Source organism: Panthera pardus, unplaced genomic scaffold, assembly GCF_024362965.1.
Source record: "Panthera pardus isolate Hobbes unplaced genomic scaffold, ASM2436296v1 HiC_scaffold_27, whole genome shotgun sequence".
In the NCBI taxonomy this organism is placed as follows: domain Eukaryota; kingdom Metazoa; phylum Chordata; class Mammalia; order Carnivora; family Felidae; genus Panthera; species Panthera pardus.
The window spans coordinates 85881167-85899303 of NW_026526843.1; the positions used below are offsets into that span (position 1 = coordinate 85881167).

The 18137-nt window shown below is 36.9% G+C and overlaps 1 protein-coding gene across 4 annotated transcripts in view; it reads right to left on the reverse strand.

The window, feature by feature from the left end:
* KDM6A (lysine demethylase 6A) overlaps positions 1-18137 on the reverse strand; it is a 204317-nt gene that overhangs the window by 83388 nt on the left and 102792 nt on the right. For all 4 annotated transcript variants that reach the window (XM_053891683.1, XM_019417351.2, XM_019417349.2 and 1 more), the window contains 2 exons: positions 12616-12736; positions 467-521 (listed from right to left, as the gene is read on the reverse strand). In XM_053891683.1, coding sequence (XP_053747658.1) covers positions 467-521; positions 12616-12736 — 176 coding nt within the window. The remainder of the gene's footprint in view (positions 1-466; positions 522-12615; positions 12737-18137) is intronic.

Genomic DNA, 18137 nt, shown 5'->3' on the forward strand with positions numbered 1-18137 from the left:
GCGTAAAGCTGTAATAAAAAAAAAAATCAAAAGAGTATTCATAATTACCAATAATTTTAATACCACACAGCAGGAATCGGTGAGCTACCACGTAAGAATCTCTGTATACTTATTTTTCCTAAAACACTGGCAAACCCTGTTTTTAATCCCCCCAAGTCATCTATGATATAATTAATGCATAATCAATCTTGTTCATTAGGGCAGACAATTTTAATTCAACTACCCAGTTCACTGGCATATCTATTTTAGACACAGGCTGTTCACAATAACTGGTCTCACATGTTCCATCTGTACAAGTAGCCATGGCAACCAATACAGTTAGATTCAATAATTCTAGAAGAAAAATTGCAAAGGAGTTTATCACTATCATCATCATCATCATCATCATTATCACCATCATTACTACTATTATTTGCCATGAGGTGATCTGAATACATGTAGAAAACTATTACTTAAAAATACTTACTTTCAGCATTGGACAAAGTGCAGGGATTGCAGTCAACCAAAGCTAACTGAAAATGCTGCAAGAAGAGAATGAGAAAATCAGTGCACTAAATTCAGTCATATACATGTGCCTTAATTTCCAGGTACATAAAGTCTAACATAATCATGAAACCATGCTATGCTAATAAAACACACTAGACAAACAGCTAGAATTACTTTGTACATTTATTGCTGATAACCTGCTGCTGGGTTACTTTCTTGAGACAGGTAAGAATGGAGAATTAACTTTAATCAAGTTATTGTATGTATAATTTTGCTTATATGAAAAAAGCTTCAGAAAAAGCCTTCACGTAAATAGTAAGTATCAGGTCTAGAGCAGTTTAAATAGTTTAAGACCATTATTTTAAAAACTGTAAGTTAGGGGTGCCTGGGTGGCTCAGTCAGTTAAGCACCCGACTTCAGCTTAGGTCATGATCTCATGGTTTGTGAGTTCAGCCCCACACCGGGCTCTACTGTCAGGGCAGAGCCTGCTTCGGATCCTCTGACCCCCCCCTCTCTCTTTACCTCCCCACTCACACTCTCTCTCAAAAATAAATAAACATTAAGAAAAAAAACTATCTGAAATACTACCAAGAATGCATCAAATAGCCTGTGTTCAAGCTCCTCTATGAAATATAGTTTTGTTTTTAGAATGCATATGCTATTATATATGTAGGCAACATTAAACCACGAATAGTTTACAGTACCCATTTATAACAAGATCATATAAACCTGCCCAAAAAATACATGCTAAATTCAGTGGATAACATGAATGTTTAAGAACACAAACCATGATCAAGGACACTGGGTGACATGTGACATCTACTTTATCAACATTAAATCTGGTGTATAAACTAAGAAAGAAAAACGAGTACCAGAGTTGGTATAAAATCCTTAAGATAAAAAAAAAGTAAATCTCTTTGAACTCTGAATAAAAATATTTCCATATATGTATATTCAAATTTTCTGATTCTCTACAAGTTTTAACATTAAAAGTAATCAACAGCCAAAGCACAAACCCATTAAAAAAATATTTTGACCACAATAAGCTCATTCTTCTCCACAACCCAAATATCTAAACAGTTGTATTTCTTACAACTATTGGACAAACTGAAAATTGATACACATTAATGACAACTTCTGGATGTAAACTCCAAAAGACTTTATCGAAAGAAATAATCATTAGCAAGCTTTCAGTACTATATTTCAACACAGAATGAACAAAACTGCACTCGGCCAACTAGAACCCTCCATTACCAAAAACAAACTCATGTCAGCTACCCAGTATTACAGTGAAAGAAAGATGAGAAGGCATCATTTGGTATGAACACAGCAGCTATCATATTCCTTCACAAATGTCTGTTATTGTGCAAGCATAATTAGGCTAGCCTACATCTGCAGTACTCTTTAAAATTTAACGGTTGTAATATTCTGACTGGACAAACTACTAACAAAACGACTATAACCCTTAATTATTAAATATTTAATCCATTCAACAAATATTTATCAAGTGTCTATAATGTCCTTAGGCCAATGCAGGCACTAGGAATACAATGATCAACGAAACAAATGAAAAGTTATGTGTCATGGTTGACTAAGTGGAAAAAAAAAAAAAAGATCCAACATCTGAGCACTTCAAGAACTGCTTTTATTAAAAAACAAAACAAAACAAAAACAAGGAACTGCTTTTATTTTCCCTTGGCCTACTAAGCAGATTGTATATACACTCAAACATCCCTTTAGCGTGCTACCATAGCAATAGATCCCAGACTATTTTAAACAGTACTCGTGGGGCGCCTGGGTGGCTCAGTCGGTTACGCGGCCGACTTCGGCTCAGGTCACGATCTCGCGGTCTGTGAGTTCGAGCCCCGCGTCGGGCTCTGTGCTGACAGCTCAGAGCCTGGAGCCTGTTTCAGATTCTGTGTCTCCCTCTCTCTCTGCCCCTCCCCTGTTCATGCTCTGTCTCTCTCTGTCTCAAAAATAAATAAACGTTAAAAAAAAAAAATTAAAAAAAAAAAAACAAAACAGTACTCGTACAACTGAATCTAATACAACACTGTATGTCAACTATACTTCTATAAAGGAAATAAAAAGTGAGCACTATGAAAGCAAAGCATGCTTTATAATCAGTTGTCTTCCTCTAGGCAAAAAGAGGAGCCCAGTAGCCACACATTCAGACTCTCCGACATTCCTAAGTCTAGTCGATCCTGTTGGCATATGCTTATATTTAGATAAGAGCAAGCAAGCAGACCTTCCCTAACTGAGCCATCAAAGGATACAAACTGACCTGTAAAAAAACACACTTCGAGATGGCAGTATTTTTAGTTTTACTATTACAATGACATCCCACAAAGAGCAGAGATGCATAATTCAAATTGCCTAGACTACATTTCATCTATCAATATGCAAGGTCCTGCAATGAAACCTGGCAGAAGCAGTTCTGGACCATGTTTACATAATTATCAATCACTCTTAAAAGCACCAATGAAGTCACTGATGTATCATTTCAAACCCACAACACAGTGAAATATTAAACATTTTCAAATAGCAACAGTATTAGAAAAATTACTTGGCAAAAGAGTACATATTCAAAAACATGCATGTGAGAATGAAAGAACTTAACAGAGTAATTACGAAGTATAAGCAACTAAGAAAACTAAAAACATAAAACTACCCCATACAAAGAAAAACAATGATACGCTTTGCAGTAAACTACAGGCAGATGAGGGACTGGGGTGGGAATGACATGACCTCAGTTTCATTTCTAGTATCTAAACCAGATGCAAAAGAGATGTACCTACTAACATATAAACCAGCAGAAATGACTATCAATTATAATAATCAGCCCCAGGATCTGAATATACCAAGGTAAAATATCCAGCAGCCATCCCTGCCACCAACAGAAGCAGCCAGGAAACATTTGCACCCCACCCGGAAATACTGCAGTACTGAAACTGACTATTGCTGTGTGAAATAGTTATTATGCGGTAGAGGCTTCTGCAGTTCAAAGACTACATACAAACCTCAAGGCAGAAAGCATTCTACTGAAAATTAATTTCCAAGCAAGATTTACCTAACATGTTTTTTTAATGTTATGGTGATTTTCTTTTTATACAGCGCTTCTGGTCCACTTGAACAAAAAGGTTCTATTCATAATAATTTCTGTTGACGCTTTTATCACCAAAGTTACCTTTTGTTTTAAAAGCTTTTGACTTGTTCAATATTTCAAAATAACTTCACAGCATTTTGCTTTATATAGACTAAGGAACTTGATTTCTATCTGGAGGAAGAGAATCTATATTCATGTAATTAACATGGAAAACTCAAGTTTCAAGACTTTATTTCTCTTTAAATTGTTTTCCTTCTAGCTGTAGAGTCTGTCCTATCTCATAAATCTTTCCAATTACAGAACCCTTCAACTATAGTCCCAATCCTGAAGACAAGCAGTGATATAACTTGTTTTTGTAATTAAGAAATTATTTATGTATGTATAAGTTATTAAAATTTGGAGCAATGTTTGGATTCCAGATCCAATCTCGGATGTTCTGACTCAGTGGGTTGGGGCTGACAGCCTGTAGACCAGAAAAAAAGCTTCTGTAAGTTTTTCCAATGCACAATTGGGGTTAAATGCCACTATTTTCAAGTTTTTAAATTGTGTACTTGCCCCCGAAAACTTTACTTCAGACCAAGGAGGCAAGGTAGTTGATACTGTTGACTATATTCAATTAGCACAGGCATGGCCTTTTCGGAATAAAATGATGGCAACGCCAGGCACTCTGCTATGGCTACACATCTACAAAACTGAATACGTGGCTCACTGACATTCATGTTCTCACAGAAGTTTAAAAGACACGGGCGCCTGGGTGGTTCAATCGGTTAAGCGTCCGACTCTTGGTTTTGGCTCAAGTCAAGATCTCACAGTTCAGGGGATGGAGCCCTGTGTCGGGCTCCGAGCTGACAGCGTGGAGCCTGCTTGGGATTCTCTGTGTCTCTCTGCCCCCTGTCCCCCGCACACACCCTCTAAAGACATAAACACACTTAAAAAAGAAAACAGAAGGAGTTGAAAAGACAATTCCATAATGGAATCCAAAAGATGTAGATGAGGGAAAAAAGAAGAGAGGTACTTCAAGCTGAGGAAACCACTTATTTTTACACAGCCCTTAGGAAAGAGGGTTTTGCGGATGATTTTAAATGAGAAAGGGGAAGGTACGTCACATACCCTTGCAAGTCACTTTTTTCATTGTTACAGACTGCCACAATTCTAAAAGAACAAATTAAAGCCAACAAATTCATTCCTAAACCTAACAGTCTATGATAAGTGGATGAGACTAGGAAAAGGTCCTGAGACACGATGGCACTTTAGGGATTTGGTCTCTGAGAAGCAGATGCAGAACTGAAACTGGCAAGTTTTGGCAGGGCTTAGGAGTCAAGTCCCTCTGCTGGCTAAGCTGATCTGACTGAGGTTCTTTCACAGCCCTCAAACTCAAGTTCTTCTGATTCTCTGTAATACAAGATTATTCTTAACTGTTTTGAGGAGAAACTCTACTGCACACCAGTAACTAACAGCTAACACATCCTGGCAATCTTTACTCAAAAAGGAAGTTTCCCATCTGGTCTCCTCCCAAAGTATCCTTAACAAAAAAGTCAGACAAAAGACACTGTAATACTGAAGATGTTCCAAGTCTTATTACTTCTTTTCACAGCCCTGTTTTATGGCTCTAGACTTCTATCTGTCTATACCAATACTTGATGTCCCTCAGGTACCTCCAACTGGATAAACTCCCAAAGGACTCATCTCCATTCAAAGCCTTTCCACCTCCCAATCCCAAAGCCTGCTGCTTACTTTACCGCCTACAAAAAAGTGAATCAAGCCAATAAATGAGAAATCTATTCCAACACTGAATCAGTTAATAAATGAACTAGTTTATTAACTCCTTAAGATCTACAAAATGTATGATCTTCCATCCATGCATCCACAGAGAACCCCTTTATCCCACACCTTTTTTCCTGTCACAGTGTCCTACTTGTCTCCCAGCTCATTTCTATTGTATTTTACAAAAATACAGGTATACAACTTACCAGAAATTTTAAAACACTGATTCTAGTATGTGTCTAATCTGTGTACACAAATGATCAGAGTACAGGATGAGTTCTTTTCCAAGTTCTTTAAATCAAGTAGTCTACAATTTGTATTCTTATCAAAATAAGACATATTTACACCAATAACAAATACAAGGAGCACACAATATATATTTTACAAAGGGGATAAAATGATGATTTTTTTTTTCTTTTTTTTTTTTAATGTGGCATCAGATACACTGAATGCTTCATGAAGCTAGCTGTTATGGGTAAACACCAAAAAAGATGCTCTTTGGTTGGAAAGGATTTCTTGCAGGTAAAATATATGTGAGGAGAGCAAACTGAAATGGGAAACCTGGCCCCACTCTAACCCATCCATATCAGAGAGAATGGTTACTGCAGATCTATGAGCAGTCATGTCCTTTTCAAACATGTATTTTGGAGGAACTGAAGTACTTCTGCTGTTTATACTACTTTACGCTTAAAGGTATGTAACAGAACTCATGGCACAAATGAGTATCAAGTTGGAAAAACAAAACTAGGCTGGCAGAGTGGAGAAAGCATTATGAAGCGGCTAGATAAACCAATTAGGAGATCACCTCAGATCAGAGAATACTATCTAGGAAACATTAAAAGGTGAAGTACAAGTTGAAGAGTAGAGGAAAGAGGAAAAAGCCGGGCAATGATTTTTGCCCACAAGTAAGTAAAAATGGACAGGGGGCAAAATAAACAGTAACGACCATCGTTTGCCAAAAGAACTGGAGCGATATTACATTCAGGTGAAGCCGAGTTCTACTGCCAATGTGAGAACTAGGGAGATGTTGTTTAAAGGCACAAACTTGCAACTAGTAGATAACTAAGTCCCAGAGAGCTAACACACAGCACAGAGATTACAGTCAATAAATACTGTATTACAAACTTAAAAGCTGCTAAGAGACTAGATCTTAATTGCTCTCACCATACACGCATGCACACTCAAAATGATAATATGTGATGAGGCAGAGGTGCTAGCTAACGCTACAATGGTAATGACATTGCAATATATATAAATGTACCCAAAAAAGGCGGTGTACACCTTAAACTTACACAGTAGCGTTATATGTCAATTATATCTAAATAAAGCTATTTTTAAAGAACTCAAATTTTCAAAATGCCAACTAGAAGAGTCAAGCTATTGAGCGTCATGAAGTATTCATTATTAAATAGGGCAGGGGTAGCCACAGAGAAGTATTAGCAACTGAATTAATAAAACTATGCTGTTAAACCTTCAACAAGGAAATATTACCGACATTTTAGAAACTTAAGGCATGGTTAAAATTACTTTAACAGCTAGTATTCAAATTCTAAGCAACTATTTTTAAAATAGAGTCCACGGTATCTTAATTAAATGAATTTATGTATTTATGTATTCTACATTAAAAAATAAATTCTAAGGATGCCTGAGTGGCTCAGTCGGTTAAGCAACTGACTCTTGATTTCGGCTCCGGTCATGAGTTTGAGCCCCCACATCGGGCTCTGCACTGACCGTGCAGAGCATGCTTGGGATTCTCTCTCTCCCTCTCTCTGCTTCTCCCTGCTTGTGCTCTCCCTCTCTCTCTCTCTCTCTCTCTTAAAATAAATAAATTAAAAAAAAATTTTTTTTAATTTTTATTTAAAAAAATAAAATAGGGGCGCCTGGGTGGCTCAGTCGGTTAAGCATCTGACTTAAGCGGCTCAGGTCAGGATCTTGCAGTTTGTGAGTTCAAGCCCCCCATCGGGTTCTGTGCTGACAGCTCAGAGCCTGGAGCCTGCTTCAAATTCTGTGTCTCCCTGTCTCTACCCCTCCTCCACTCATGCTCTGTGTCTCTCTCTCTCTCAAAAATAAAATAAACATTAAAAAAAAATTCAAAAGAAATTAACACTGGTACAATACTATTAAAAATAATAAAAATAACATTATCAAAGATAGGAGGCATTGTCACAGATTACAAAAGTGGTTTCTAAAAGGAAATACATATCCTTGTGCCTTTACTTATTCCTTCTGCCATGGCATAAAAAATATGACAATAAAAGTCCTGAGTCAATAAAGGGTGTAAGATCAAATCAGACACCTGGAAATGAAGTAGTTCCTGAAGAAGAGTAAGGGAAAAAGAAAGTGAAAGTGCTATTTCACTCAGTGGTTTCATGTCACATATAATAGTACACGGGAGACAAGCCGAATGAACTGGTGAATGAGAACGTTTAGAGAATACAAATGCACTGTCAGTTTGTAGAGAAAAAAAAAATTTTGTTAAAAGGTGATAAATAAAGCCAACCTCTCCCCCCGCCCTCCATTTTTCCAGGCCATCCTACGAGAGGTATTTATCATTTCATAGCCTCTTCCATTTCATTTATCTATTCAAGAAACACTAATAAGCACTTGGTAAAATGCCAAACTAACGTGCACATCTCATTTGAGTTCAATCCATTTCCTTTGAATTGTGTCTCTGCGACACAATGGTAAGTCAGTACTTACCATCCTTAAATACCAAATTATAAGGGAACTCATACTGGTATCTAGCCAATTACCCACAGGTTCTCATTAAAAAACGCCACAGTCTTGGGGCGCCTGGGTGGTTCAGTCGGCTGAGCATCCGACTTCAGCTCAGGTCATGATCTCGTGGTTCGTGAGTTCGAGCCCCATGTCGGGCTCTGTGCTGACAGCTCAGAGCCTGGAGCCTGCTTCGGATTCTGTGTCTCCCTCTCTCTCGGCCCCTCCCCCGCTCATGCTCTGTCTCTCTCTGTCTCAGAAATAAATAAACATTACAAAAAAAAAAAAAAAAAAAAAAGGCCAGAGTCTTTACCTTTAAAATCCAAAAAAGAAAAAAGTTCCAATGTTGATATATTTAGGGACATGTAAATAAGATATTTGTAAATATTAAGAACATGTAAATATTAAGAAGAATTTCTATACAATCTTCATTAAATGAAAGATACTCTGGCATTAAAGGACTAAAGAATATGGGTGTTATTACATCTTATTTTGCATTTCCTTCCTTCACATGAAGGAAATAATTAACAGTCTGCCAGGATGTGAAAATTGGAGGCATTATGTGAAACTATTTTTCAAAATTAGTGTACTTTTATTGAAATAATGATCATACATTGCCTGAAATATGTAACGAATATAAGCAATTATCATTAACGCCATTAAAAAGTAATGAAATAAAACATATAATTAATTATATGGCGTAAAGAGGCAACCAAATCCACCTACGGGGTTATCATCTGAAACAGGGAAGAAACACAACAAACACACATGACCTCTCTACTGGCCAACTTAAAAGTAACACCGTATGACCGAAAAGTAAGCTGGACATTAACTTCATATTTCTGAGGATGGGCAGAGTGACAAAAGTACAAGTATTAAATTCTAGGATGGGAAAATGGGTTTCACAAACAGTATCTCAGCTGGTCTCAAACGGAGGAGTTTTAGATACATAGTAGACAAACTGAGAACTGAAAAGAGAGGGCTGAAAAAAAAAATGGCAGATACTTTCACATACATATAAATCTTTACAATAATCTTGTAGAATGGAGACAGTTACTCTAGTACTATAGATGCAGAGAGAGAGGATCAGAAGAGTAAGGCATCTTGCCCAAGATCACACAATTAGTCATAAGGCAGGGCCAAATTTTAAAACCAAATTTGCTTGCTATGAGAGCTGTTTATACAGTACCAAACCAGAATGAATCTGTTGTAGAGATACATTTTGGTAACAAAGTTATTACCAGAGATACAAACAAAACAGGAGGCCCTGGAATCTACTTCATGTGTAGGTGAAAATAAGAAATCTATTATGAAAATAAACTGCATTTTATCATCGAAAACCTGTATACTCTATATCCCTCTTCAGGTAGGTATAAGGGAGAAAGAAAATGAGGTGCAGAAGACCTGACCTGTAATGGACCGACTGCCCACACTGCCCTACACCAAAATCCTCTTTTTTTTACCCAACCCTCATGCCAGTAACAGTGTGTTGAGGGGACTGAGCCCTGCTCAAAAACTGGACATAACTGGTCTACAGAGCAACCACATCTTTGATTTAAAAAAAAAAAAAAAGAAAATCAATTGAGAATGGCCAGGGGGCCCATTTCTCACCTGTGACATTTTGCAAAGTGAAGTTATTTTTGAAGGGATCAACACGAAGTCATGATCTTTCTTATTTATGACATGATGATCAGATATCTGCTAAGCACTTATCATATGCCAGCACTGTACCAAGCACCTACTCCGCTGTTCTACAATACCTTTCTATAGGAGACGTGAAAAATGAATCATCCCACTTTGATTATATCCTGCAACTTTACTGAATGCATTTATTACTTTGAATAGTTTTGTGGTAGAGGTTTTAGGGTTTTCTACATTTCACTTTGATTATACCTGGCAAGCATCCTTAAGAACAAGCCAACACAGAACAGAGAAAAAAATGAATCCTTGATGAAAACTTGCATCAGATGAATTAACCATTCCTGAAAGTTGTACTTCACATTATACAAGCTACTTTTTTTTTTTTAATGTTATTTTAACCAGCTTCATTTGGGAGTTCCTAAGCTTGCAGCCCAAAGCATCTATACTGATAAAGTGTGCTTCTAGGAAACAGCTTCATGTAGTGGTTAAGTCATCAGACATTCCACATCTACCCATATGAAACTAAAATACTAGCTAGCCACCTAAGGGGAGAGAGACCTTCGGATTTCTACCTTCATTTGCACTAAATGTTAAGCACTTAGAATACTATACTCAAATACCTCCTCCTCGACCAAAAATGATGATTCCTAAAATTCTCCTGAAAACAGACAGGGAGTACTGGAGAGAGAAGCCTTGAAAAAAAGCTAATGTCAAAATGAGATCAAAATCAAAGGCAACCTTCTCATTATGGAGAAGAGAAATAGCAAGGGTTCCTAAAACTTATTTTTTCTATGCTCACACAAATGAAATAAACATCAGAATGATACCAAGTATTTTAACAAGAAAACTGTACTTACTGAGGTAAAACAATTTTGCTAATATTGCTATGACCTGAAGGTTTGTTAGCCTTGAACTATGCCTGAACAAACAGAAGTTGTACACAGGAAGGTCTCTGTTGAACCTGACTTAGCAGTAACACTTGCTGTTTCCCTTGATTAAAGAGGATTTTAAATATTGCCACCTTCGTGGAAAACAGAGTTCTGCAACCACAGAATTATGTAAAATGCCACGGTATTGATGTTCAGAGATAGCCAAATTCTATAATATGGTAAACTTTATAGCCACATTTACCAAACTGCTATCAAAAACACTTCTGCCACACATAACAGTCATATTGTGACAAGATTATAAAATGACCAAATAAGATTATTTTGTATTTTAAGACACTGTAAGAGTCTTTGTTAGCTCCTATATACTGTGGATGTCCGAGAGGTAGTTAAAATATGCAAGGTAGCCTATCTGAACTTATTTTCCATTTCAAATCCACTCATAACCCATAGTACACAATTGACTCTTGAACAACACAGGTTTGAATTGCATGGGTCCACTTATGTACGGATCTTTTTCAACACATTACAGTAGTATAAATGTATTTTTTTCTTCCTTATGATTTCCTTAATAACATTTTCTCTTGTCTAGTTTTCTTTATCGTAAGAATATAGTATACGATACATACAACATATAAAATACATGTTAAGCAACTCTTTAGATTTAATCTTTTAGGTTAACGGTGAAGCTTCCAATCAACAGTAGGCCATCAGTAGTTATATTGTTGAGGAATTGTTAAATGCAGGTTTTCAACTGGGGCGGGGCGACGAGGGTTGGCGCCCATAACCGCCACGTTGTTCAAGGGTCAACTCTTTGAGAAGTGCTGCTCCACGTTTGAGGAAAACGGGTAATTTGCAGGCATCCTTTATTCTCCACACTACCTAATTTTATCCTGACATCAATTCATCTCACTGCACTTACCTTTGACAATTGTGTAATAATCAAAATACTTCACAATCAACTTGTTTCAGTGTTTCTGATTGTGTATCATTCTTTCATATCATCAGCATTGTTCTTCATAAAACTCATGAAAGACAGAAACAGTATTTGCCTAACTGTCTACTTTACAACTCTAGAACAAGCAAATGCAGTTTTTAAAATACCTTCAAGTAGTACCTTATTAGTGAATTCAAATTACAACCCACTGTAAAGCCTCTTTATCATTCTTTATCTCCCTCTCACCTCCCCTGAGGACCAAAATAATCTGCAATGGAGATATTTAGGACACGGCAGCCATTATAGTCATAAATTCACAAGAACTTAAACTTTATTCCTAGAACTTCTAATCCTTCAAAGAGCAAGGCTTTCGTTGCACAGGAAAGCACTATTTTTATGAAAAGCCCAGTAAGACCTAAAGTGATAGCACAGACAGCACAAGAAACTCAGTAACAACTTTGAGAGATAACAAATTTCGATAGTACGTAAAATATTAACCAACAACGTATTATCTTTTCCTAAAGATGTTTATTTTCACAAATCAGCAATTCAAATGACTTGCAGAGAATAGTTTTTTTTAATAATTCAGATTATGAGATGTGTCCTGTTGGTAGAGGTCAACAGATTTCTAGTGAGACCCATGCAAATAAATAGTCAGAATGGGGTCACAGACACACCAACATTTAGTAGCTCCTTCTGACCTCTATGGTGACCAATCACTTACAGTGGACTGATTTAGATGTCCAAATTGAGATTGAAACCTTCACCCTTTCCTGATGACGGACTTCAATTAAAACTTAAAAAAAAAAAAAAAAAAAGTCTAATGGTATAATCAGTTACCTATGTCTTAGGATCGTAACTACTTTGTACCCTGAAACCCAGCCTTGAGTATCTTCTAGTTCATAGCTAGTAAAACAATTCCTTCACCTAAGTTTTCAAATTTTCCTTTGAAGTATCAATGCCAATATACATTCCAACATTTCTCAATCCTCTAATATTTAACAACAACCCACTCCCCAACCCCCCCCCCAAATGCATAAAATGAAACATTTTATCTTGGAAAAAATCCAATAACCTACCTTTAAACTAGACTCATAGTCTGTATTCACTTTGAACATAAGCCCAAGTCGTAAATGAATTTCCTTGGCTCGACAAAAGCTGGGATCAACATAAAGCACCTCCTGAAATGCTTTAATTGCCCTGAAAGAATACAGACATAAGATATCTTAACTTTTTGAAACTTGCATGAATTTTTGCTTGGTAGCACAGTAAAACTTCTGCTTTATGCAATATGGTTTTAAAGAAAATGTGTTTTACGTGAATGTGTTGTTTAAAAAAAAAGAGTAGAAACTGGCACCTGGGTTTTTTATACAATTGAATGTAAATCATCTAATATAAAAGGGAACAGGAAGATCAGATGAATGTATTCTCAATTATCCACATAATATCTTATGGCTTAATAAAATTCTCAGTTTAAATAACCAATTTCATTGTTTCTGGAATTTCCTAGGGGAAAGAGAGGTGGGGCAGATAGGATAGTTTTATTTTTAAGAAAGGAAAGGTTAATCCTGTCTCTAGTCTACTCTGTAAGAATAAGTCTTCATTGAAAACTCTGTCTTCTACATTTAGATTTACAATCCATATGTACCTTATTTTTTATACAGTGTGAGGTCAGATTTCATTTTTTCCATACAGATATCCAATAGCCCTGGCATCATTTGTAGAAAAGACCATCCTTACCACAGCTCTGCAGGGCCACTTTGTCCTAAATCAAATGTCCACATTCATGTGGGGCTGTTTCTGGGTTTTCTATCATGTATCACTTTCCATTTGTCTATCAGTCTATTTTTGCCCCAGATTCACAATTTATCTTTTATAAAAGGCCTTGATTACCAGTAGAGCAAATGAAATACAAGCATAAGGAACACTCTTCACATTAAGGCATATAAAAATGCATTCAGTGATCATGTAAATGTACTACCTACTAAAAAATAAATTAAAATCATAATAAGGAAAAATGTCTACTTTGAATTTTGAAAATTGTAATACAGCTGTAACATATGTTGGTCATCATTTTAAATCTCTCTACATTATTTAAGACTCATCCCAAGTACCAGCTAATATATTCTTTATAAAGCTTATCAACTATTCTCTGCCTCTACTTATCCTAGAAAGGTAGCTATTTAGAATCATAGATGATTCCAAAGGAAAAGTCCATCTTTTATATCAAAATACCATAACTCAAAACAGACCACAATACTTCCTACGTCTTTAAAGGAATTTTATTGTGATTCATGCATTATCTATTTCCCCAAAAAAACAACTGTGTTTGGCTATGTCCATGTTTATTATAAAATTAAGGGTTCTAAAAGGTAATGTTCATCGTTGAGGGGCGGGGGCAACAGGTGCGGCATCAGATACTTTTATACCTGACAAAATACTTTCTTCCTGAAGAGGAGGTTGGCATCTATGTGTTAAATGGCTTTTTAAATGAGTGGGTGTGTATGTGTCATCTGATGTGTACAGGTAGAAGACTGGAGTTAAAGACCTGACAGAAAAGAATTGGTGTAAATTACCATTCTCATTCAAAGGCAGCTATTTCTCAGACTCCAAGATACTTCTCTGCGTGTTAAGAGGTTCTCTTTGTACTTGACTCAAACCTTTCTAATAGGAGGAGGTACAGTTCAGCCTCTATGATTCTCCTGGTCATGACTAGTGCTACCACCTTATAATAAAATAGGCAGTTGTTGGGGGAGGGGAGGCAACATATAAAAGGTTAGGAAAAAAACAATTGCAGCTATAAAGGAGGCCAATTAAAACACGATACAAGTGGGAAAGGGTAATGCAGGGGTATGGAGAAGCTTCTGGGCTAACAGCAATTTTTCATTTCTTGACCCAAATGATGCTTATGAACGTTCATTGTACAAATAACATGTTAAGATGTATACTTACGTTTATACATTCTGAAGTATGATATATTCTGTAATAACCAAAATTGAGGGTGATGCTTCATAAAATGCTAATTAACCTTAACTTACGACATGGGTCAGAAAACTCTTGTGGAATAGGTCAGAACGAAGCAATGTCCACACGTGCCAATAATAAAACCCAGGCAGGCCTGAGTCAAAGACATGAACGAAGAAGAATGGAAGTGGAAGACAGCAAAGAAAAGAAGAAACAAAGGAGAAAAAAGAAGTTAGGAAAGAAAAATGGTCTAAGGAAGGGCGTGTGAGAAAATGCAGTAAGGAGAGCACAGAGCATCAGAAACAAGCCCTTGGGAGAAATTATTTCCTACTCTGTCTTAGTTTCCATCTCCAGCCTTTCTTCTGAACCCCTAAATTTGTAGATGTGTTTTACTCCACAGGTGCCTTTCGTGCAGACACCTTATCTGATTGGTTCAACAATGTCACACAAGTACAAAAAAACATAGGTTTATTTTTAACAAGTTTTCTATATATGTTAACACACTGGAAATTAAAAAAAAAAATTAACCTATAAGCAAAAACGCATGTTCCAACATACTAGCCTGGGCTACCCTATGTTTATTCTTTAAGGACTGTTAAAAGTGCCCATGAGGGGAGCCTGGGTGGCTCAGTCAGTTAAGCGTCCAACTTCTGCTCAGGTCATGATCTCACAGTTTGTGAATTCAAGCCCCGTGCTGGGCTCTGTGCTGACAGCTCAGAGCCTGGATCCTGCTTCAGATTCTGTGTCCCCCTCTCTCTGTTCCTCCCCTGTTCGCTCATGCTCTCTCTCTCTCTCTCTCTCTCAAAAATAAATAAAGATTAAAATAAAAAATTTTTTAAGTGCCCATGAGATGGTATGGCCAACACATATCAAATCATCAATTCTTCCCATTGTTGTTTCAAAGTTTTCCTCAAATTCAGTATCTTGCAGACTGAATGTTCAATATCTCATTACTAGATGACTGCAATAGATAGACTCTTTAAGGACTACTCTTGCTCTGCTCTGGCTTCCCTATGTTTCCTCAAACATGTGGCTCCTGTAACGGACTACTAACCATGATACTCTAGGTCAAATCTCCATGTAGCATTTAAGGTCTATGAGCAACACGTACTACTACCTATTCAACTCTATTCCCAGTTATGACCCAATATTGTTCTTCCTCAGCTGTGACCTGGCTTATTTCAGGAATTTCTTTTTGCAAATACCAGCCCTCTTGACTTTGCTGCTTCTCCTCAGAATGGTCTCCTAATCTGAAATATTTTCATTCTTCTGCTTCACCCTAAATCCACTATAGCCTAAAAGACTGACCACCCAAACTCAACACCAGCGGTTTTTTTGCTTAGGGTTAACCAGCAGTTAGGTCCACTCTATAATCAAATCATTTTATTCTCTACCTACTGGTGTGCTATCTCCAGTTCCTTGAGGTTTACATTCCTCTTTTATTTTTTTTTTAATATTTATTTATTTTGGGGAGAGTACAAGCGGGGTAGGGGCAGCAAGAGGGGGACAGAGGATCTGAAGCGGGCTCTGTGCTGACAGGCTGACGGCAGCGAGCCTGATGCGGGGCTCGAACTCACAAACCACAACATCATGATCTGAGCTGAAGTTGGACGCTCAACCAACTGAGCCACCCAGGTGCTTCTTTTATTTTTAATTCTCTAAATAACACAGAAAATGATTAATTTTAATACATGTTTACTAATGTCATCACTTTTATACTTGGCTGACTGGGTTTCTGGTGGGGGCAGGGACAGCAATGCTCCAGTCTATTTATTGAGCTTCCCTCATCTAATCAAAAATATCTAGGTTCATTTTCATTTCCTTTTCTGAACTTTTACCTATTTTTCTTTCCCATATGCTTCCTCAGTTTTTCCCCACCTTAGGGGGAAAAAAAGGAAAAAGGTAGTGTGTGTGTGTGTGTGTGTGTGTGTGTGTGTGTGTGTGTGTGTAGCAGGGGAGTGTGTGGAGAAAATAGGTACCACTTAGACTACATTCTAATTTTGGTCATTTTACCACATTCTTATCTCACCAAACTACGGGTAGCCAGAACATGACCTCTGCACCACAAGCTAGACTAAAAATACCAAGACATAAATATTCTGTTGACCTCAGTATTCTGATTGGCAGAGAATTTTAGAACATGAGAAATGGCTACTCAAAACTACAAAATAATTTCATGATACAATGCCTGGAAAGGTTTACGATTTTCAAATATTAAAACATATTCTCTAGAAATAATTTTGGCAATGTAAAACACTACATTTTTTACATTTTTGAGGAAAAAATGCCCATAATTATGCAGAGCAATATGCACTTTTTTGTTGTTTCTAGAAAGTCATTAAAAAGAAAAGACTTCTTAAGGATTTTACCAAACTATAGTAAAAATAATGATATTAACTAAATGTTCCTAGCACAGTTTCAGTACATTTAGAAAGAGACATAATAAAACATTTAACTTTTCTAAGGCTAATAAAGCTGAGTCCAGAGATTTCCCTCAGGGATATCTAAAGGGATAAGTGGTCTAATCCCACAAAATTTCATACTAATAAAGGGGAGAATATTCTAGCTCTAAATCAGTAATAACATGTATACACACAACAGTTATCTACTTCCACACATCCATATTAGGAAATTTAGGGGCTCCTTTTAAATGAGACAAATAGATTTGATGAAGTAATCAAAGAGACAAACAAGGCAGCATATTTAAAGGTGGAGATGGTAGGAGAAAGCAGACCAAACACAGTACATGGCACAAAGTTACACAGGTAAAGAAAAATGCTTAATACATTTTCAGGGAAATGTCCATACAGTGTGATGGACACAAAGAATATATTTAGGGGAACAGTAGGCTAGAAGGATCATTTGCGGTTGAACCAGAGAGGACTTTAAATGTGAGGCTAAGTCAGAAATATCACACAAGAGGGGCACCTGGGTAGCTCAGTCAGTTAAGCACTGGACTCTTGAAGACTCTTGATTTCAGCTCAGGTCATGATCTCACCTTGGGATTCTCTCTTTCTGCCCCTGACCTCTCCCTCCCTCTCCCTCTCTCTCTCAAACACACACACACACACACACACACACACACACACACACACACACACACACCATCTCTGTCTCGAAATAAACTTAAAAAAAAAAAAAAAAAAGGGAAATATCACACAAGAGTACTTCACATAGCCATTTGCTAATGTTTTAACACTTCATGGCTTTTTCTGCTCTTTCTAGCCAGTCTTCATTTCGTTACCCCAGACAGTGGTAGAGTTTTTCCCTTCCCCTATTGCAAAGATTTATGTTTCTATCCTTAATTTCTCTGGAGCTTAATTAGCCCAAGCCCTTCCAAATTCTCTCTAGCAATCTACGTGTCACTGGTAAGCATAACTTTACCAGAACTGCCTTAGTTAAATGCTAGTTTTGTCAAAACAGAAATGTATATGATAAACAACACATGTTAACATGAACTGTTTCATTTTAATGGAACTATACACTTTAAATTAAGCTTTAGATCTAAGAGCGTTACTTTGCATTATGATAGCTAAAAAATATATCTTAAATATTAAGCTTTTGCCCGACTCCATGCTAGACAAGCCTCAGGATCAATGGTAGTATCAAAACATTAGGTTTATTTGCACCTGAAGTG